At 46.1% G+C, this 21,696-nt stretch overlaps 1 protein-coding gene across 4 annotated transcripts in view; it reads right to left on the minus strand.

Moving 5' to 3' along the window:
• NBEAL2 (neurobeachin like 2) overlaps positions 1-21,696 on the minus strand; it is a 1,179,347-nt gene that overhangs the window by 498,911 nt on the left and 658,740 nt on the right. For all 4 annotated transcript variants that reach the window (XM_069645798.1, XM_069645800.1, XM_069645799.1 and 1 more), the window contains one exon: positions 11,114-11,206. In XM_069645798.1, the coding sequence (XP_069501899.1) occupies positions 11,114-11,206 (93 nt within the window). The remainder of the gene's footprint in view (positions 1-11,113; positions 11,207-21,696) is intronic.

A 21,696-nucleotide genomic window follows, 5' to 3' on the forward strand; every position in this document is an offset into this window, starting at 1 on the left:
CGGCTAGCCGCGCCTTGAAACGTGATTGGCTGTGGGTGGGGAGTTCCCGCCATCATCCCTGGTTAGCGGCTGCCAGCATGGCATCTGCGTTGGCCTATCGCAGGTGCAAGGAAGCATTGGAAAACAGCTTCTTACTGTATGCCTCCAAGGTTTTCTCCTCCTTGCCTAACAGCGCTGTCGAAGATGATGAGGGCGACTGAGGTTTGGAGTACAGTGATGCCGCAGCGATCACCGAGGAGTATGGCGGAGGATGGGAGGAGAGCAAGAGTGTATACCCCTCCATCTGCCTGTACTTGGCGTCCAGGCGGCGGTTGACTGGCTGGACAGAGTGTGGTTTCAGCCAACCCTTCTTGGCAAGGGAGACTACATCGGTTTGCAGTGGAATTCCAGTTCTGGCAGAAGGGCACCTCGTGAGGACTTCAGTGAGGATGCCCCTGCCGGCTGTTTGACTTGGGGCTGTGGGAGGCCCAGGTATTCCGCCAGGCCCGCGATACATTCGTGGAAGGCCCTGGCCGATGGTGTGTCAGGATCCTCCTCCTCATCAGTATCCTGAGGGTCTGGGGGATCCTGTGGAGGAGGAGGAGGAGGAGTATCCGGTGCCGGAGACTGGGGCACAGGGACCACCGCCGGAGGCTGAGGAAGAGGCGGAGGCTGGTAGGGAATTGCCTGTGGAGTAGGCTGAGGAGCCGGAGGAGGCGGCTGCGCCAGGGCCAGAGGCGTCGGCAGAGGCGTCTGTGGTGCCGCTAGCATAGCGGGAAGGACTTCCCTGACTGCGTCCTTGATGATAGCCCCGATATCTGGAGACTTCATGAGGCAGAGGAACCTCACAAAGATCCGGTCCTCGCTGGCCGAAGAGGAGGCGGAGGAGGAGGAGGAGGAGGAGGGCACTGAGAGGGTTACTAGAAGCAACTGAGGCTGCTGCCGACCCTGTACATACGGACGCAAAGGAAAACAGCCTTGCGCATAAGAAGGGTAGGCCGTAGGCCACGTACCTGGTCGATGCCAGTCCCACCTTGATACTCTTTCTTTGCCAAAGTCATGCAGAGGCATCGAACGGGTGTCCTTTTCTGGCACATCGGCCATTTTGTTGAGCTGCTTACCACGTGGCTGCGACGTGTTGCTCGGCTCGCTTGGGCCAGCCTCTGCCAAGTCTCATGTGTGAGGCGCACGACTTGCCCGCTCCTCGGGCACGTGCCCGGTAGGTGTACCAACCTCGATCCGGGGGTCATTAGAGCTGCGTTCAGGCACCCCCTCGGACGTACTGCCGGTAACAGGGCATAGTCCCTCGGACATGATGCCGGGACAAGGGTGGAGCCCCTCAGGTACAAGCCCGGTAATAGAGCCCAACAGCCCCTCAACCCTGGCACCGGGAGGATCCGAGGACCCCTCAGCCCGAAGGCCGGAAGTTGGTAAAAGGACCTGACCGGTCCCTCCCATGTAGGATAGTCCCTGGGAAGGAGTCTCCCTTGAGAGGTGCGGACGAAAATATAGGCCCTACCACTGGCCTGGAACGTCTCACGAAACTCTTGAGGTCCTCAGAAGGAGACCGCTGAAAGAGTTCCCTCCACCTGGCTAGTCTGTTCTTCAGCGCTTTCGAGGACAGCGAGCCGTATGCCAAACAGGCTTGCCATCCGTGGTCTGGGCCAAGGTAACGTAAGCAGAGGGCGTGGGGGTCTGAAGTTGGAAAAGGCTTGTTGCAGGATGGGCCCCTGCTGGACCCTATCGAAGTCGACATGCGCCAGGGAGGAGGTGTGGCGTCTGAGGACCAAGTACCTATTGAACAAAAGGACAAAAGAAGATATAGAGGAAGAATCCGCATGTGGAATTACATGGCCTGAGCCAAACCCAGGAGCACTGGTGAATTCGGCCCGTTCCCGTCTGTGCGGAAAAGGGGACTGAGGTGTGGCACCGGAAGGCAGAGTCAGGGCAGCACATGCTCCCAGGGCCGCGCCTCCATGCGCCTTTAAATTTAGAAGGAAGTAGATTTTTCTGGTGAAAATGTTCCGTCTCCCGTCCCTCGCGAGGGACGCCCATGCAGTATGGAGGAAAGGGGACGGGACGTAACAGTAAAGGGCCTATACTAAGAAACCTAGTGCCAAACCTTACAACTAATACAAGAAAGGGTGTGGGATAGTTCTCAAGAAAAGAAAGAAGTGTTCTCAAATAATATGTCAGGATGCGGTAGCCTGGGTCTCCCTTCCCCGCGATTCAGCATGGGGTAAGGTGGCATCTTGGAGCACAGTACAGTCTCCGGTTTCCCCAGCATGAGACAACAGTTCTAATGGCAGCTTTCAGGACCGTCGATGGCCAAGTCTCGTTTCACTTGAAAGTCTCTTGCCTTCGAGGACCGAGGTCTTCAACAAACAAAACAAAAGTTACTTTAACAAACAAATGAAGTTCAGTTTCCAATGTTTGCTAGGTGATGGGTTCACTCCTGGGTCCCCCTCTTCTGGGCACTGACCCTTCGCAATTGTTTACCACAGTTTCACGTAGGGTGATGGCTTCACCCCTGGGTCCCCCTCTTCTGGGCACTGACCCTTCTCAATTGTTTACCACAGTTTCACGTAGGGTGATGGCTTCACCCCTGGGTCCCCCTCTTCTGAGCATTGACCCTTCACTCTTCTCTTTAGCAGGATTCACTTCCCCTATTTTCTCAATGTCTTTTCAAACAGTTCACAGTGGACATCCCTCCGTCGGGTTTTACGTCTGTCAACACTTTTTCTTGGGACTTTAGACTTTTCCCCTCTTGGGATTCGCTTCCCTTTCTTTCACTTAGTTTGTAGATCAAGGTCTTGATTGTACGGGGATTTGGCTTGACCCTCAGTATGACCACTTTGATCTATTCCGCTGGCTCTCCTACGGCCTGCTGGTATCTGTAATCTGATGGGTATCGACCAGAGTCTCTTGAGTTAGCACCCACATGGTGCCGGTTTCCCTCTACAATGGTCTCCCCTTATACAGTTCTTCCAACTTGGTACAAAACTTGCCACTTTGCGATTATCATGAACACAGCCCAGTTCTTATCGGCTCTAGCCTCGACTCACCGGCTGTGATGAACCGGTTGGCTATCCTCTTCATTGGCGTCAAGGCCGGTACCATGGTCGCCAGAGCTTCCCTCGCTCCTGCTTATCGGTGTAGGCTTGACCCGTGTACCGTTGACATCTGCTGCAAGACACTTGTACTATTGTTCGCAGTCTTAGGCTTTCTTCCTTGAAGGTTCTGTGGGTCTGGGACAGAAAGATCCCTTCTCTCCTCACCACCCTCTCGATTCCTGCCATCTTTCTCCTTTGTTTGAACCGCCGCGTCTGATTAGCTGTCTCGTCGTCGTGTCTGCCGTGCTCATACTGTGCTCTCTGGCTCCACCTTTTATCACTGGGGGAAGGGAAAGGGCCATCTGGTGTGTGTGTGTGATTCTGATCAGTTGCCTGATTTTGCCTGACCTTTGTCTTGGGACATGTCAGGTAAAAGGCTTTGGTGTTAGTCCGTTGTCCTTTGTGTTGCGTTTAAGTGTTTGTGTTGGAAAAGGGGGCGGGGGCAGAGGATAGGAATATCATACGTGAGATGATGGGGAAAAGGTATCAAAGGAAGGGGGATACCACGTCTCACCCGTCATTGTCCCACTAACAGAGGACCCCCCCATCCAGGTGATCCTCCCTCACTGGTTCGCCCCTAGGAACTGGATCCAATAGCAATGGCAGTGTCCTGGCCAACTGGATGACAGATCCCCGGGGACTTGCTAGGGAAAGACCTTCAGGTTTCTCACAGCACCCTGATACTACAATGGTGGAAATTCGGCACAGTATTAAAGCATTTTGACAGAACACAACTTTCAATATTAAGTTGTATTAAGGCCGAAATACAGACGTTCTACAGGAAACGCCTACAATATTTCTTATATCACATTCAGGATGGCTGACAACAAATTTGAGGATTAACTTGGTAAGAACCTATATTGCTGCCAATCTTTTGTAGATAACACTCTCAGTGCTCTTGCCCCACTGGTGTGGAAATGATCGTATTTCACTTTACAAATAACTAAGTAGTAAAACACTTTTCCTCATGCCACCAAGGGAATTTGATAACATTATAACAGGCCACAAGACAGGTAAACAAACTGGTGCAACTACACAGAGTATTACTTTTCTGGGTGGAAATTATTAAACACAAACCTAGGGGTGGCACAAGAAAATATGTGCCCCACATCTGTGCGCAAATATAGATTCATAAATTGAATACCGTTTAACAAGGGTTTAATGAAATTATTGAATGGCAGCTGTGAGGGATCAAGAGTAAGACTTGCACACAGTAACCCGTTTTGAATTGAATGAAGACTTATCAAAATAAAAAAGATGGTTTTGGGAAATCCTACCTATCCCTAACTCTAAGAAGGGTTTCTCTGCTGCAACAAAACTAAGGAACGTCTGTTTCAGGACGCTTAAAGCAAAAAGAGTTATCTGTACGGTGTCCAAAATCCTAAGCTGACCCTCACACACTAAACCAATATAATGTGAAATGGGAATGTCTCTTGGCTGAACACTTGCAGCTTCCTTCCAAAGTTTCAAACAAAGTCTCTAGGTTGATGAAGAAAAGAAAAAATAAAGTTCCACCAGAGAAGGAACCTTCCTTTACTTTAGGGTCCTTTTGGTTATTCACAATGTCACTTTTGGAGAATTCTACAAACCCAAGGAGGATGGCTCTTCCCTTGAGTTTACTCTGTTTCAACAACACTTTACAGTTCTTTCTCTGGACTCCTGATGCCCTTTTCAGAAAGGGGTATGGTTCTTCCCTTTTGGTCCACAATTAAAAAAAGGGGGATTTCTTCCCATGTATTCTCTGCACTTTCTGGGAGTCTCTGCCAAGTTTCTCCAATCCTTAGTTTACTCACCTGCCAAAGTTTTATTTTGCTACTTGGATGTGGGTCCCAGACTCGCAGAGTGCCTGGTTTACTCCCCTATCAGGGCTTTTTGAGTCATCTCAATATTCGAGCGCAAATTCCAATTCACACTCTTCATTAACATTCACCCACTTGTATCCAGGTAATTATGTCTTTCATATGTCGGGCCACCGACCCTTCTCCAACTGTGAAACATTTCCCAGCTCACTTGTGTGGGCCTTTTCTCTTTACTAACGGTGCACGGCATCTGTCCTGAAGCGCCCTGGTATCCCAATCTCCTTCTCTGCACTTCCCGGTCTTCTCTGGAAGTTTTGGCATCCCCTGCAGCCTGGGAGCAAGTCTCATCGGCTTTTCGGTTCCCACCTGGCCTCCTCCTTTGCTCTGCAGCTCTTGCTGCTCGGGATGGCAACGCAGCAAACACTCTTCCGCCTGACTTCCTGGGACGCAGTCCTCACCAGCTTCTTCGCTCCGGTCTGCAGCTCGCTTTCCTCCCGTGCGCCAACCAGCATCGGGAGGGCAGACTCTCGTTCTGTTTAGGTGTTCCACATTTCAGTGTCCCGGCACCGGTTAACATCTTCCAACGACTAGACGCAGCGTTCGTTTGCCGCTTCTAGAGATTTTCATCACTCCATCCTTCTTCCTCGTCTCAGTGTTATTAAAAGGGGAGGGATCTACATAAGGCTGGTGTTCAATAAATAGTGGAGATTCTATATCCACACCACAATATACCATACAAGAGTAGGGGAAAAGTAAATGGGTGTTAACAAGGAGTGCAGGTAAAGACCTGTTCTGACCCAGCGGGCTAATTTCACCTCCGCGACCGTTGTCCTCCCCCATGTGGTCTTCCCACAGGTAGCCACCCCCAGGGTCAGAGTCAGGTAGTTCAGCCTTTACCTTGCCACATGAGGGAAGATTTCCCAAAGGGAAGTAGTGACGTGCTTGCTAGATTCATCACACAGCCTTTAATTACAGACAATGAACCCCACTTGCATGCATGCACCGGTCTCTTCTGGCACCTTTGGTTTCTCTTGTGGCGGATGCTAGCAACGGCTACGGTGAAGTCTGCTTTGCTTTTTCTTCCTTTGGCTTCCTCTGGCTTCCGCAGTCTCCAATTCTCCCAGCGTATTGGGTAGGAGCTCCAGTAATCTTTGTCCGGCTTGCCTACACCTGCGAATGCCCCAGAGCTTCTCCTCTGCTCTCTCGATGTCCCCGCAGCCTGCTGCTTTCTTGCTGCGGCTCTGGTCAGTGACCCTCCTCGCTCCACCACACCGAAATTCGCTCTTCCATCTCTACACGGCTTCCCTGGGAGGTTTGGCTCTTTTGCGTCCAAAGCTATAAGCTGACACTGTCCGGCTGCATCGCAGGTATTTAAACCTCCCGCCACGCTGATTTACTCTCTGACTACAAGACCGCACATTGTTGGTACTAGAGTCTTTTGTCTTTTTATGTTGCTTCTTCCTCGCCCCAGTACAAAAGTGGTGTGTGTAAGAATGAATGGCAATGAGTAAATAGGCGTCTGACCTACAGAAGCCCACAAAGGCCTGGGGGATTGAGAACACATTTTGAGAGGGGAAAAGGGGGACACCAGGTCTCATCAAGGGTACCTCATCTCCTCTCCCCAAGTCTCTTCCACCCTGGTAGTCCTCCCTCGCATATCTACCCCCAGGGTCAGGATCCGATAGAGACGGCCTTTCCCTGGCCACTTCGGGGGGGGGGCGATATATTGGGGGAAGAAGTGAGGATGCCCTCAGATTCCTCAAAGGAAACTTAAAAATAAAAAGGAACTGTGTACTTTGGGAGAACAGGCATTGGCAGGAGCCATATGAACTAGATCAAGGAACTGCGTGTTTTGAGAGAACAAGTATTGGCAAGAGCCCCAAGAATATGTAAAAGTGCAAAATGTGAATAGCGGCAAACAAGTAATGGTAAAGCATCAAGAGGATGTGAAACGAGCCTGAACTAAATCCCACTGTAAAACTGAAATAGTGGCAACGTGAAGGTGAAGCAGAAGCAAGTTAGGTGTTGGTTGCATAACCTGTAATGGGTGGACCGTGTAGTCCAACAACTGCCCCTAAACCGAGGACACCCACCTATGTAAAAGCCACTTGAAATCTCTGCAACAGAGCTTGTGGGTGAATCTAAAGGACACCTGATGTGAACTGGAATTGAAGTTTGTGAAATTGTTGAAATACTTGAAGCCTTGGACAAGGGAAACCCCTTGGTGCTTTGTGAACTACCCTGAAGCCTTGGAGAAGGGAAAACCACCCTTGGGGCTTTGTGAACTATCTTGAATTGTGGGGAAGGGAGTTCCTTTCCAACCAAGAGCTGGAAGAAGCTTGGCACTGTTATTTGAACACTTATGATTTTGAAGCTGACATACTTAAACACTATATACACATAGAGTATAGGTTTTGGACACAGAAAGTCATTTACTTTGGACATCCTGACAGACTATCATTAGTTGCTTTAAGGTAGGGAAATCCCACCTTAGTATAGGGCAAGTTAGGACTTTTTCCAACCTTCCTTTTAATTGAATAAAAAGTATAAAGAGCCAACTTGAGTTTAGTTGTCTGTGTCTACTTCATGATGCCTTCACACGTTCCCATTTCTGTGGCATTGGAAATTATGTACCACTTAGAACTGACAACACAAACTGTGGCATTAGATTCTTTCTGTCCACAATTCCACGAATAATATATGGATAAGAGACACCTTTCATTGCAATATGGTTGTCCCCTTCCTTTATACACTGCCCCTTCTGACTGTTAAGTGGCTCCTGCATCCATGTCTGAAAGGAACTAGGGTGACATGATCATTCTTAACGCTGCAGCGTGACAGAATGACTGAAAGGGTCTATCATTGAGCAGTCAAATGGTTTTATCTGGGGTCACATAACACAAGTTAGTGATTGTCTTTCCAAACAGCTTCGCCTAGCAGGACAGACAATATTATCAAGTCACATCACATGCTGATTCTATAGCCTGTAACAAGGTATATGCATGTCACTACTGTCATGTCAAAATGGATACCCCAAGCTTATCAAAACAGTGAGTCAGCCACTACACTATTTCTGTTCTGTTGCAGCATGGTACAGACACTTGCAGGAGCCATTACTTCAACGCTGCAGTTAAGATGTCCTGATATATTTATTTTAATTGAAAAATAATATTTGCATGATCTGAACACGTTCTCGACAGAGCATACTGTTTTTTTTCAATGTTCTGTTTTTCTCCAGAGTTTCAAAATACAACCAAACCAGTCAAAATGTAGTCCGACGTAAGGCACCTTCAACAGCCTCTAACAGCACACAATAGGAACGGTATGGGTCTTTCTGAATAGATATTCAGAGTCAAAAGGCACAAAATAAATCTCCTTATACATTTCTCTGGTTTACTTTTTCACCACAGAATGGGAAACACAAATCCAGTTTTCTCCTAATGCAGCTAAAAATATCTTTGACAACACATTCCTAACATATCTCCCATTGACATGCTTGTTCATCCACCAACGGAACCTTGAAGAAAAAAAAAGTGTTTGTACAGCCACAGTGTACAATTATTTTGCCAATTATAACCACTCCCATAACATCCTAAAATTGAAGTGCAACTAATCTAGGCTGTTAAAATTCGTACACACTCTCAATATACAGGATTGCCCTTCCAGCTGTTGAGACTAAAGCATTAGTGACCCTTCACTGGCATCAGTTTTAACTTATAGTAAGCCTGGCTGCATTAATTCCAAAAATGGCCTCTGAACGCGGTCATTTCAGAAATACTGGAAAATGGTTCATATTTCAAATGTGTCTAAGTACTTCCTTGTCTGAACCACCCACTGCTGAAGAAAGCCAACAAATGTAACTGCCCGACAACGTTTTCAAGTTCAAACAGATCAGGAGTCGACAACATGATTCAACAATATGTTAGTCCATCCTCTTTATTCATCATCTGTGCATGTTTTACAATAACTGGTGTTTCATTCATCATTCACAAATGTATACTTGTGTACCACTTCAAATGGATATTTTAGTAAGGTTAGTACAAACACAATTGTTTAGTCACATTAAGTTATCTGGCTTTTGCATACAAACAAAGAAATGGCGCATTATATGGTCACTAATGTAGAGGAGAGATTTTTCAGAAATCATGCCTTTGCCTTATTTATAAATTGGTTCAAGTTGGTATCAATTCATATTTCAACAGACAACTTTAGAAGTACCTGGAAGGGCCCAATCAGAAACATGCCTTGAATGAATGCATAGGTGTACCGAGGAATCTTCCGAATGACAAATAACCAAGACAGCACAGTAGCATAACATCAATGCAAGTCAATTCCTGCAATATTTATTGTCAGCAACCAGAAGCAGGGGCGCATCGCCTACTGAAGATCTTGGAAAGAAAGGCACACAAAAATAGTTTATGCCCAAAACCCAGAGAGGAACTAGGATGATATTGGATCCATATGATGGAGGGACAATCTTGTATCTGGGAGGAGCAGCAGTAGTGGGGCATCAAGCAGGTTGTCATTTACAAAAGGAGCTAGGATAGCTGCCGGTTGTGTAAGGATTCTATAAAGATCAGAATTTTCTGGGTGATAGGATGGTTCAGCATCTTTGGGATAGTTTTCAGATAATATTGGGATGTATCACTGATCATGCCTATGAGATGTAGACCAAGGGCAAGGGATTGACGCTGAACCAGATGAAGTATTGTACCATTTTGACACCCCTCCCTTTATAGTGGCGTCAGCTTTAATGGTTTAGGACAAAAATGATTTCACTATGGTGGAGACAACCTACAATTGACTTATTGAAGCACCAACCCAGATGAGATGTGAGGTGATGGGAAATAAAAACGGTGCAAGTCATAGAAGAAGTCGGACAATCCCTCACTCCCTCTTTTTTAAATTCCTCCATCTTTTTTCTGTGATTGACTGCAACAGGGCTGACAAAACCTTTTAACAATACCGGACCAGTGTTTTCAATTTATATGAAATGGGGACATTTCGAAATAAGGATATCTAACAGGAAATAGAAGCATCTAATGTTTATTTTGCCAATTATGCCTAGAATAAAGAAACATCAGTCTATTTTTTTAAACAAGAGTCAGAAGATGGTTTATGCTCCTTCAGCCCAATGGGCTTTTATCAAAATCCATAATTTCTATAGGAGGAAACTATGTATAGATCTGAAATATGCTACTGTGAGAAATCCTTAATGGAAAACGGATCTAATTTTTCCATGCTGGACCCAACATGTATTAGCATCAGAAGGCTATACATTAAAGTGATTTTACCAGCATGTGGTCTAAGAAATTGTGATGTACTAAGAGCTCTGCTGCCAGGTTCCAACTATTGCAATTCCTTTCGATGTTGATTCTGCTAGACGGTTATAATGACAAGTATTTAGCTGCCGGAATTATCAAAACGTCAAATAATTTGTGTTAACTAGGTTTCATTTATTTGTACATCGTTGGTGTAAGACTCGTGGATATCATGGAGCAAGCCTGCAATAGGAAGTCAGCAGTTAGGCATCCCTTACTTTTGAACAGAAAATTCATGGACTTTTCAATGTTTTGTCATTGAATTAGTATTTTTATACAACAAACACCAAACAAAATATTCTTTCTGTTGGGTACTGGTTTTGCACCGGATGCAGGTTTTGCAAGAATGCTTTTCCAATGCTTCGTGTCTATCCACCTCGGTACTATCACCATCTAACAAGAACAAGGCAACCAGCACTAGAGCCGTATAGACCAAAGGTGCTCAAAGTGACAGTAATCTGAGCTCGAGGGCATGCAACTATACTAAAAATGCAGCTGTTGGCCTCATTCATTGGTAAATGCAGGTGTCCAGGTTTTCCCTTAATTGGGGTTGGGTGGCTTCCAGATGCTCCAGTTTCTGGTAGCCAATTCACTTGAAGAACAGGAAGATATAGTTAATTACAGATAATCACGCATTTTCATCAAGGGTCAGGTGGATGCAGGGATAAGAGATCAAATCTTCTGTTTTGCATCAAGCAATATAGCCACTAAAGTAAGTGAGTGCGTGCATGCGTGTGCGAGAAAGAGAGAGAAAGAGAGAGAGAAAGAGAGAGAGAGAGGGAGAGAGAGAGAGATAGATACGCAGGTGACCTTTGGGTATCAAAATCCATATATCCACCTTTCCAAGCTGACTATCAATGAAAGGTGGCCAGGAACAAGTAAGCAGAGTCAGTAAACTTACCTTGACATCCCAGTTCACAACTTTGTGTCCAGTAAGCCTACCATCAAACAAGTGGTTTGGAGACAGGTCGAGGCAGATGTTATTTTTGCAGGCCTGCACAATGACACAGAAGAGAAACACATGGTAAATGGTTTATTCAATATGGTTTCCTTTTTAGGAAGCTCCAACAGTTTTCAAGCATTTGGGCTAAACATCAGTATGTGATTGAGGACAATAAGAAACAAAAATAAAATCCCCCAAAAGCCATTTAACACTTCACAGATGGAGACGATCTATAATAAGCTTTCCTGAAGAGTCATGTTTTCAATTATATTTTAAGTGACTATACAGTAGAGAATTAATATAAGCACCACAATATTAAGAACAACTGGATAGAGGCCTGTTCACTGAATAATGGCCATCCAAGCTTTGTATACAAATTCTGATGTTGCCTTAATTGGTAAACATTCATGGCATTTTGGTGCTGGGTTACATTATCAATGTTTGCTCAATTCTTTACTGAATTCTGGCTGCATATTTCTGGACCAGATGAAGTTCTCCCCGTATTAGTCAGAAAATTCAAGCAAACTAGCTTAAAGGTACAATGAAACCCCCCTAGACTACACGTACAAAAATGCCATTCAAACTGGATAATGCTAAAATGATTTCCTAGACCTTGGGTATAAGGTTCAGGAAGATCATCCTCATCAGGGCTGTATGGCGTCTGAGAAAAAGCTCACGTATGGACTAAGTAAGTATTCTAAGAGGCAGAATCACTGAGTATTGGGGAGGAGTGGGGCACAGAAAAGGGCTGAGGAGTGAGGTAGGTTATGAATGAGACAAGCAGTTGTTGGGAGCAGATGTGTTTTCTAGTATTCCTAAACTAAAGCCTTGTAGGGGAATGGGGCAGTCCCATTCCAAGATGCAGCAAGCTCTTCTCAAGAATGATTGGTGAAAAGGCAGTTGTGGGGTGAAATGGAAGCTGCACAAGAATTCTAAACTGCCTTTCATCCAAGACATAGACCAAGGGGGTCAGAGTTTTAAAAGCTAAAGCAATATCTGAGAATTAAACTGATGAAAGAGGAACTGAAGCATTGACTACATGGCAAAGTGACAATCTGCATAGGGGATAAGTGATGGTTGAACTGTTATTTGGAATAGGTAGTTTACTGTGTAGATAGCTGCTAAATCAACCTTTAAGGTCAAATTATGACCTTGTAATACACTGAAGACATTGGAGAGAATATACAAGCCCTGTGAACTTCTCCAAGAGAGGCTGTCTATCAAATGTGAAGGGCCGTTTTGCTAAGGGCAGTGTTGCACTAGTCAGAAAATCGGCACGCGTTCAGTGGCAATAATCAGACCGTGGGCGGACAAAAGGAGAGGCAGATGGTGGTGGCACAGGCGGTGTGTGGGTGAGCATAGCAATTGACGTGACCATCTTTTTGGTCGAGTTCGAGCAGCGCACTTCGGTTGGTTTTCATCTAAACTGCATTTACTTTCCTTCCGTGTGCGTCCTCCAAGCCCTGGCCAGGCTAGAGGAAAGCACCCTATTACATGAGAGTGTGTGAGGCGTCAATGTACTAAGGCATACGTGTCACTAGGCAACACACGAGTTTACATGAGGAGAGCAGTGAAATCAAGATTTACCAGGAATCTAAGCGTGGAAGCACAGTGAAGGAGAGTACAAGTTGATATTTAGCATGGGTACTGATGTGACAGAATACATTCAAGTATTTTTATTTTGGAGAGCAGAACTGAACAGCGATCCACATGGAAAAGAGCTCCTACTTTAAGGTATGTTTTATACAAATGCAGTTCAGTCCTGAATTCTACAATAGATAGTTTGGGAGACACAGGAGTGCCTAAAAGAATAAGAAGCCTTCTAGCAGTTAGAGGAGGCAACCAGGCACACAAAGGAGCAGTATATTGGGAGGGGAGTGGTCAACTGGATGGAGAGAAAGAAGTATTTCTAAAAATCTTTATGTCTATAGATGCCCAAGCAGTGTCATAATTAATAAGAGGACAGAAAATCTGTATGCTGATAACTGGTAGTTTTGTCCACTTCCCCTTTCCTCCCAGAAGTGTCTAGTCTGGTCACGTTCCTCTCAAATTCACCAGGCAAGAAAGGTCTATGGTGATGCAGGGCAGGGGCCAAACACAAGAAATCAGTCAGAATCTAGAAATTAGTTGTATTATTGAGAAAAAGTTTAAATTCCATTTTCCTTAACCACACTTTATAGGACTCAGGTGTGATCCCAATTCAAGATGGCATCAGTAGTACTGAGAGTTGATTGGTTCAGCAGTAGCTGTGATGTAGCTTGGAATCTTGTGAAAGGTTCTAAACTGCCTTTCACTCAAAACATCAACTAAGAGGGTCACAGAAATGTTGTCTCCTGAGGAAAATAATTATTTGAGAAAATCATCCATGAAAAACTAGAGACTTCAGCAACAAGTTGGTGCCAGGATTGGACTCAAGCAGATGTCACAGATTACAGCAGCTTCAAGAAGCTAAGTGAACATTTTGAAGTTAATAGCAATTAGCGAGTTAGGCAAAATCCATAACTGTTTTAAATGCTGTAGACTACAGAGATTTAATATCACTTCTATTTGAGAAATGCAAGTACAAAAATCTAACAGTATGCAAGAGGAATCTAGAGAAAATGTTTTGCAGTCACTGAGTAATTACTATGAACTGTTTTTACGTTGTGCGCGATTGTTTAAAGTTATGCACACATTTTTTCTTTTAGTTACACTAATAATTCTGTAGCTGCTTTGCATGTACTAACATTTGATTTTTGTGCGCTAGGCAGTGGAGCTGGCAGAGACTTTGTTTGCATTGTTTCTCTGCGGTTTCCGTAATAAGCATTACAAACTGAATTTAGTTGCTTTTCTTTGATCTATCTTAACAAACTTCAAGTACCCTCTGAGGGACTCACGGTTCATCGCAGGCAACACCGACAGAGCACGGTGTGAGGCGTCAGCACGAGAAGCACGATCATGGAGCTCCTCAGAAAAGAAAAAGCTAGTTAAGTTTGAGAAAGGAAAGATTTAAAGGAATGGTTCGTCAGACATTTTTATTGTCCCTACGGGTCGGCCATGTGTTTTTAAGCCTAAATCGGTCGATCGTAGAAAAATGTCCTATGGACCTTACCCGAGTTTTCATCTACTAAACACATGCGAAAACAAGCAGCAGGGCGCCGCCATTTCGTGATAATCTTATCACTTGCCCCATCGCCCTAGCTGACCTGCTTTTGCAGCACTAAATCATATCCCCCGCCCCTGAGCCTGTCATCAGCAGGCGCGTACCTCCCATTTCCCAACGCCAAAGCACGTCTCATGTCAACAATTGCTGTGCTTCAGCTAATGACGTGTCGCCATGGAAATGGCAGGACGCCCCTTTACTCAGTAAGTATAAACAGACCGTTTGACAACACACAGCAGCAGATTTTCGATTCCATTCCTCTCTCTGTGCTACTTTGAGTATTCTGTGACTCGTTTCGCTTGTAGCCCGTGTGAACAGATACCTGTACCATCGCTATAAATTATTTTAGTTTGTTTACCACACAATGGCTACAATAATGCCCTACATGTACGAGCCCGAGTATACCGAGGAGGAACTACTGGAAAGGGAAACATGCGAAAACGATGGGGCTTCTGACGGCAGTTGGCAGGACGAATCAAGGGATGAAGACCCTGGACCTAGTCGCATGCACGGTGTTTCCACCTGGTGTACATGCAATCGGGGCGAGCTAATGCCAACCAAGGACGAAAACTGCAGCTGCTGTGAAAACTCTGGATGCGTGGCCTACATTTCGGAAGGCAAGCCACGGCCGCAATGCATCACCGAGCTGCCAGACTTCAGGGCAGCCTGCCTCACACGGTCCGTGTTGAGGATAACGATGGTGCTTATGCACGAACTTCGCGCAACTGTTCGTCCTCGTAATCCGAGTAACGAGTAAGCATACTCTGGTTGTGATGCCACTACTATTTCATGGTCGTCTCCTATATTAAAAATTACATCTATATATCATTGTAACGCATGGAAGTCGTTCAATACTGTGCAGTGACTAGATAGCATTTGTCCGAGCAGAATTCCATTAGTTACAAGAATTGTCATTGACAACAAAGGTTTAATAAACTTATCTTGGTCATTTAAAAACAGTTTGTATCATTCTTTTTCACAGGTGGTACAGGCTGGTGGCCTATCATTCCTTTACATGGTGGCATCACAGGAGGCTTGGACACCGCGTTCGAAGAGTAATACCCGCCTGTGTCGCTGGTGCCAGAAGATAAACTTTCCCCAGTGACAGCGGTCAGTACAGGGGATTTTCCCTCGCTGTGCTGCAACCTGGCCTGTACAATGTGTAAAGTTTAGTATTTTTGTGCCATCAAAATAAGAAAACAAAATAAAACACAAACATATATTTTAACAATAGTTGTTTCGATTTTTTAAATGAATCAAGTTTGTCTCCATTCAGCAGTGTTCCGGTGCCTTGTCTGAACGCCCCCGGCCCATCCATTCCACTCCCCTCTATCAAAGGCAGTTCACGCCAGTGGATGTGCGCTGCCAGGGTGTGCTGTCAGGGGCGCAAACGGCCAAGGTGCCAAACAGCATGTACACTTAAAAAGGTATCCCACGCCCAGGGGCCACTGCTCACATGGCCTCCTCAGACCCGGTGTCTCCAGGCAGGCCTCCCTGAAGCAGGCCGCGCCCCTGCAGTCCACATAAGTGTGTCTCCATTCAGCAATGTTCCGGTGCCTTGTCGGCACGCCCCCGGCCCATCCATCCCACCACCCTCTATCAAAAGCAGTTCGCGCCAGTGATGTGCGCTGCCAGGTTGTGCTGTCAGGGGCGCAAACGTCCAAGGTGCCAAACAGCATGTACACTTCAAAAGGTATCCCACGCCCAGGGGCCATTGCTCGCATGGCCTCCTCAGACCCCGTGTCTCCGGCCACGATCCCCCCCTCATGCTGGCCGCCCCCTGCAAACCACATAATACCATCACATATACACATCATTCATTCACAAACACACCCCTGTTTCTAATACTTTAGAAACCACTTGATATGTCTCTTGAGAGCATCTTTGTGCTTTGCAAGTCAACTAATGAATGTGCTACCTGAGAACCACTGAGACCGATGCTAATCTGCTCATCGGCCTGCTATCTGTGAACTTCTGTGACCGCTTAGAGGAAACTCGTCAGTGTGCTACCTGTGGCCATCTACCTGTTCTCCTGCCACAAACTACTCGGCTTGCTGAATGTAACTGTTTGTTGGTCAACGTAAGGCCATGTATCACAGTCATATTTTGTTAATTTTTAAATTTCTATCGATTTGCGAGTAGAGTACTCAGTAGTGTTGTGTTCATTGGTCTCATTGCTATTGACTTGAGTTTCAATTGTTATGCTATCAATAGATCTATTTATTTTCATCTGTGTCAATTGTCATTGAATTGCATCCGTCGCGGGTCCCGTCTATAATATAAGCATGTTTCCTTTTCGTGCAAGACAGTACATCCAAGGGACGAGTCACATGTTCAGAGTTTAGTCACATCCTTTATTAATTTGTGAAAGTTATGCAAATACTAAGCCGCACATGATGAACTGGTTGTAACGCTCACCTGATTCCCGTAGAGGCGCCGGTCTTGACTGGGCGTATACCGTATCTTCAAAGGTGATGTGTAACACATGGCTGGCTCTTTGGGCTGGACCTCTGTGCACTGTATGTCTGACTCGAAGGGTAAGATGTCTTAGGTAAGTGAACGCCGCGCTCTCCATCTGCCTCGGGGCAGGGTGCTGTAACCAGTTTCTTCACTGGATAAGGGGAGCAGGCCTCTTGACTTCAGAGGACTGCTGTCCGTCGTTTACTGCACGAACGGTAAATTTCGAGTAATTCTAATGTCTTTAAAGTCTTTAGTAATGATGTTTCTTGTTTTGCAGGGTTCCGGCGATGGCGGATGACGGGCTGAAGTGAGTTGAAGATGGAGCCCGTGTGATGAATAGAAGCGCCTGGAAGCACGTACGTAAGCGCTTTTCGCCTGCTTCACGATGCGCTCTAACTGTCTTTTTATTTTGCAGGTACAAGTTCGGAGCGGCTGCAGGGTGCCGGAATACCCACTGGGTTAGATGTGGAAAGGAGTAATGGCTCGTGAGTATTAAAGTTCCCCAATGTCTTTAAACGCACCTTGTTTTGTCTTTCAGATGCGGGATGCAGCGCCGAAGGCCTCCGGAGCGTGCGAAGAGTTGGTAAGCTTTTGTCTTTCAGATGCCGGAATGCAGTGTGAAGACCTCCGGAGCGCACGAAGAGTAGGTAAGCCTTTGTCTTTCAGATGCCGGAATGCAGCGCGAGGCGTTGGTGACAGCCGATGGACCAGGTAAGTGAAGAGCTGTCACTGAAGACCGTAATGCTAACCTGTTCTTTCTTGTCTTTATAGGTGTTGCTGAAGACTGGATTCAGGATGGTAAGCCTTTTTCCTTAGGCCCAGGATCAGATGCAGAAGACACGATGAGCGTTCTGCTGCAGAAGATGCAGAATAACGCAAAGCAAGATTCATCCATCGGGTGTGGTTTAAATAGCCTCCTGTAGTGCTTAGGTGTCTCCTTCCACAGCCACGCCTAGGTAAGAAAAGAGTTCCTGCTTTCCAGAAGAGTTCCAGTGTTCTGAATCTAGGGAGTGGCTCCTGCCCCACCCAACAGGAAAAGTAGTTCCAAACAGAAGAGGATCAGAGGCTCAACTGGCAGGCAAGTAAGCAGCATGGTCTGCTGCAGGTAAGTCCACCCAAGCATTATGAGCCCGGCGCTTCCAGCGCTGGGACTGGGCATATTTATGAGCCTGGTGCCACTGGCGCCAGGACTGGGTCCAAAAGGTCCCAATTGGGACTGGTTGGCACTCGGAACCTGGGTTATGGATCTGCTTCCAAGGGAGTTGGGAAAACCCTGACCTTTTGGAAGCAGAGATCATGACAGTACCCCCCCTCAAGGCCCCTCCCAAACCGGGCTTCTCCGGGGTTTTTGGCTTGTCAGGAAATGTTCGGTGAAATCTTTTGATTAGGCGAGGAGCGTGGACATATTCAGCAGGTTCCCAGGATCTCTCTTGGGGGCCATAGCCTTTCCAGTCAATTAGGTAAAATAGTTTAGATTTGGAGATCTTGGAGTCCAGAATGCTTTTGACTTCAAACTCGAGTTCTCCATCAACTAGGATAGGTTTTGGAGATTTAGTTAGTCGGGTTTGAGGTTGCACAGGTTTTAATAGAGAGACGTGGAAGACCGGATGTATCTTCATGTGCGGGGGCAAGTCCAACTTGACCGCTACTGGGTTTACTATGGTAGTGATGGAATAGGGACCAAGGTATCTTGGGTTGAATGTGCGTGGCCCTTTTAGAGGTAGATATTTGGTGGATAACCAGACTTGATCCCCTACTTGATATTGAGGGGCTTCCTTCCGATGTTGATCTGCTCCTTTCTTGTATTGTTCTTTAGCCCTTTGAGGTGAGAAACAGCTTCCTTAAAGGCTTGGGTGATTGTAGAATGCAGGTAGTCTACTGCTGGTGTTTCAAGATCTTGGAGGGGATCCAACTCCGAGGTTCGAGGGTGACTGCCGTACAAAAGAAAAAACGGGGTTTTCCCAGTTCCCGTATGGACAGAGTTATTGTAGGCATATTCGGCTATCCAAAGGATGTCTTTCCAAGTTTTTTCAGTTTGTTGCAGCATGCAGCGTAAATACTGTTCCAGAGTTTGATTGGTCCTCTCGGTTTGTCTGTCGGTCTGAGGGTGGTGACTGGTCGATAGTCTCACATCAAGTTGAGCCGACCGACAGCAACTTCGCCAAAAATGAGAAATAAATTGACTACCTCGATCCGAAATTAGAACCGAAGGAAAACCGTGCAGTCGGACGATGTTTTCGAGAAATTCTCGGGCCAGAGTTGCTGCTGTTGGCAAGCCTTTGAGCGGAATGAAATGCGCCATCTTGGAGAATAAGTCCACGATTACTAGAATCGTATTGTATCCGGAGCATGGAGGTAGATCGGTGATGAAGTCCATAGAAAGCGTATGCCAAGGGCGAGGTGGGATGTCAATAGGGCGTAAGAGGCCTGCTGGTCTTTCCTTTTGACTCTTGTTTTGGGCGCATACTCCACAGGACATTATAAAGTCTCTGATATCTTTTTTCCAAGACGGCCACCAGAAGTAGCGCTTGATCTTTTCTGAGGTCTTGGCCATACCGGGATGTCCTTCCATTAAAGAATCGTGATAACAAGAGATTACTTTTTTCTGTAAATCTGTGCTGGGTAGGTATAATCGTTCTTGGAAATACAATAAGTTGTCCTTTACTGCAAAGTCCTTTCCCTGCAGATGCCAATTCTGTATGTCTGCTGGAGTTACAAGTTGCCTGGCTTTATCCTTAACTTCCTCTATGGATTCTGTGGCGATTACACCCAGAATTCTTTGTTCGGGAATGATTGGTACAGGTTTAGGGTTGATCAAGTGTTCTTCCACTCCCATCCGAGAAAGGGCATCAGCTTTACCGTTCTTTGTACCAGGTCGATAGGTAATTATGAAGTCAAACTCGGCAAAGAATAATGCCCAACGGAGTTGTCTAGAGGATTGGGCTTTTGCGGTTTTCAAATATTGCAGGTTTCGGTGATCCGTAATCACAGTAACGGTGTGTCGGGCCCCCAGCAGATAATGCCGCCAAGCCTTAAAGGCAGACTTGATAGCCAGAAGTTCTTTGTCAGTAATCGTGTAATTGATTTCAGGAGGCGAGAATTTGCGGGCCCAAAATGCCACGGGATGCAACTGATTGGTTACCGGGTCCTTTTGTGATAGAACTGCCCCCATGGCAAGGCTTGAAGCATCAGTTTCCACGATGTAGGGGAGTTCGGGGCGAGGGTGTTTTAAGATTGGTGCAGAGATAAATTTAGTCTTCAAATCCTGGAAAGCTTGTTCCGCCTCGGTAGACCATTCAAAACGTTTGTTTTTCTTTAACAAGGCAGTGATGGGCTGGACTATTCGAGAGAATTCGGGGATAAACCTGCGGTAAAAGTTAGCGAAGCCTAACATGCTTTGCACACCTTTTACGGAGGATGGTGATGGCCATTTGAGAACTGCATCGACCTTCTTTGAATCCATACGCACTCCGCCAGGTGATAATATGAATCCCAAGAATTCAACTTCAGTCACGTTGAAAACACATTTTTCCAACTTAGCGAAAAGTTTGTGTTGACGCAATCTTTCGAGGACCATTTTCACGTGTTTCCGATGTTCAGATTCCGATGAAGAATAAACGAGGAGGTCGTCAATGTAAACAACAACACACACATTTATGAGCTCTCTGAGGACATCGTTCATAAAATATTGAAAGGCGGCTGGGGCATTGCAAAGTCCGAAGGGCATGACCTGATATTCAAATAGCCCATACTTGGTGCGGAAGGCCGTCTTCCATTCATCGCCCTCTTTTACTCGTACCAAGTGGTAAGCTCCTCTAAGATCCAGCTTTGTATATATGCATGCTTTTCTGACTTGGTCCAGGAGTTCAGGGATCAAAGGTAACAGATATCTATTCTTAACGTGATCTGGTTCAGGGAGCGATAATCTGTACAAGTTCTAAGGTCTCCTTCCTTTTTTGGAACGAAGAACAAAGCTGAAGAAGCAGGGGACTTGGAAGGACGAATAAACCCATTTGCCAGGTATTGTCGAAGGTGAAGGTTCTCAGGCTCGGTGAGGGCATAAATTCTACTACAAGGAGGAGTAGATCCAGGTATCAGGTCTATCTGGCAGTAATAAGACCTATGAGGAGGTAGAGAGTTAGCCTGATCCTTCCGGAAAACATCTTGGTATTCTAGGTGTTCGGGAGGTAACTGGGGAGTCTCTGAATAAATTGCTGCCAGTGCAACACCAGGTGGAGGGTGACAAGTAGAGACACATTCTGGAAACTGGACCGTTCTTGCTCGCCAATCGATCAGAGGATTGTGTTTCTCTAACCAAGGTATTCCTAGAATAATCTGAAACTGAGGGGCCTTGATCACATCGAACACGATCTTCTCATGGTGTCCATCTTGACTTACTAGCGTCACCTCTTGAGTGGTATGCGTTACTGGCCCGGAGGCTATCTCCGTACCATCCACCGTAGTAATGACGTCCTTTACAGCCTTGGGACAAAGAGTTAGATTCATCCTCAAACCATTTCATGATCCACATAATTGCCGATGGCACCGCTGTCGACGTAAGCTTCAATTGCATGTAATCGATCCGGATTATCAGGGCTAATGTGGACCATAGGTATCACGAAATGCGAGGTCACGGAACTGGTTTTCACGCTCGGCAAGAGGACCTCTATTCTTGTCGGGCGAGGTCGTTTCCCTGCTCAGAGTTTGTAACTTTGGTAACTGCAGCTCCTACTGCCTTCTTGGCAGGTTTCACCGGACAGTCTCGAAGAAAGTGCCCTGAGTTTCCGCAATAGAGGCATAATTGCAACTATTTTCTCCTTTCCCGCTCCTTTTGTGTTATAGGACCTTTCAGACCCCCTATTTGCATGGGTTCCCCGGAGTCTACTCCTTTGGAAGGAGTTGGCGGTTTGGAAAATACTCGAGCATCAAACTTGGAACG

This window comes from Ambystoma mexicanum, chromosome 2p (assembly GCF_040938575.1).
Source record: "Ambystoma mexicanum isolate Mex_15411 chromosome 2p, UKY_AmexF1_1, whole genome shotgun sequence".
NCBI lineage: Eukaryota > Metazoa > Chordata > Amphibia > Caudata > Ambystomatidae > Ambystoma > Ambystoma mexicanum.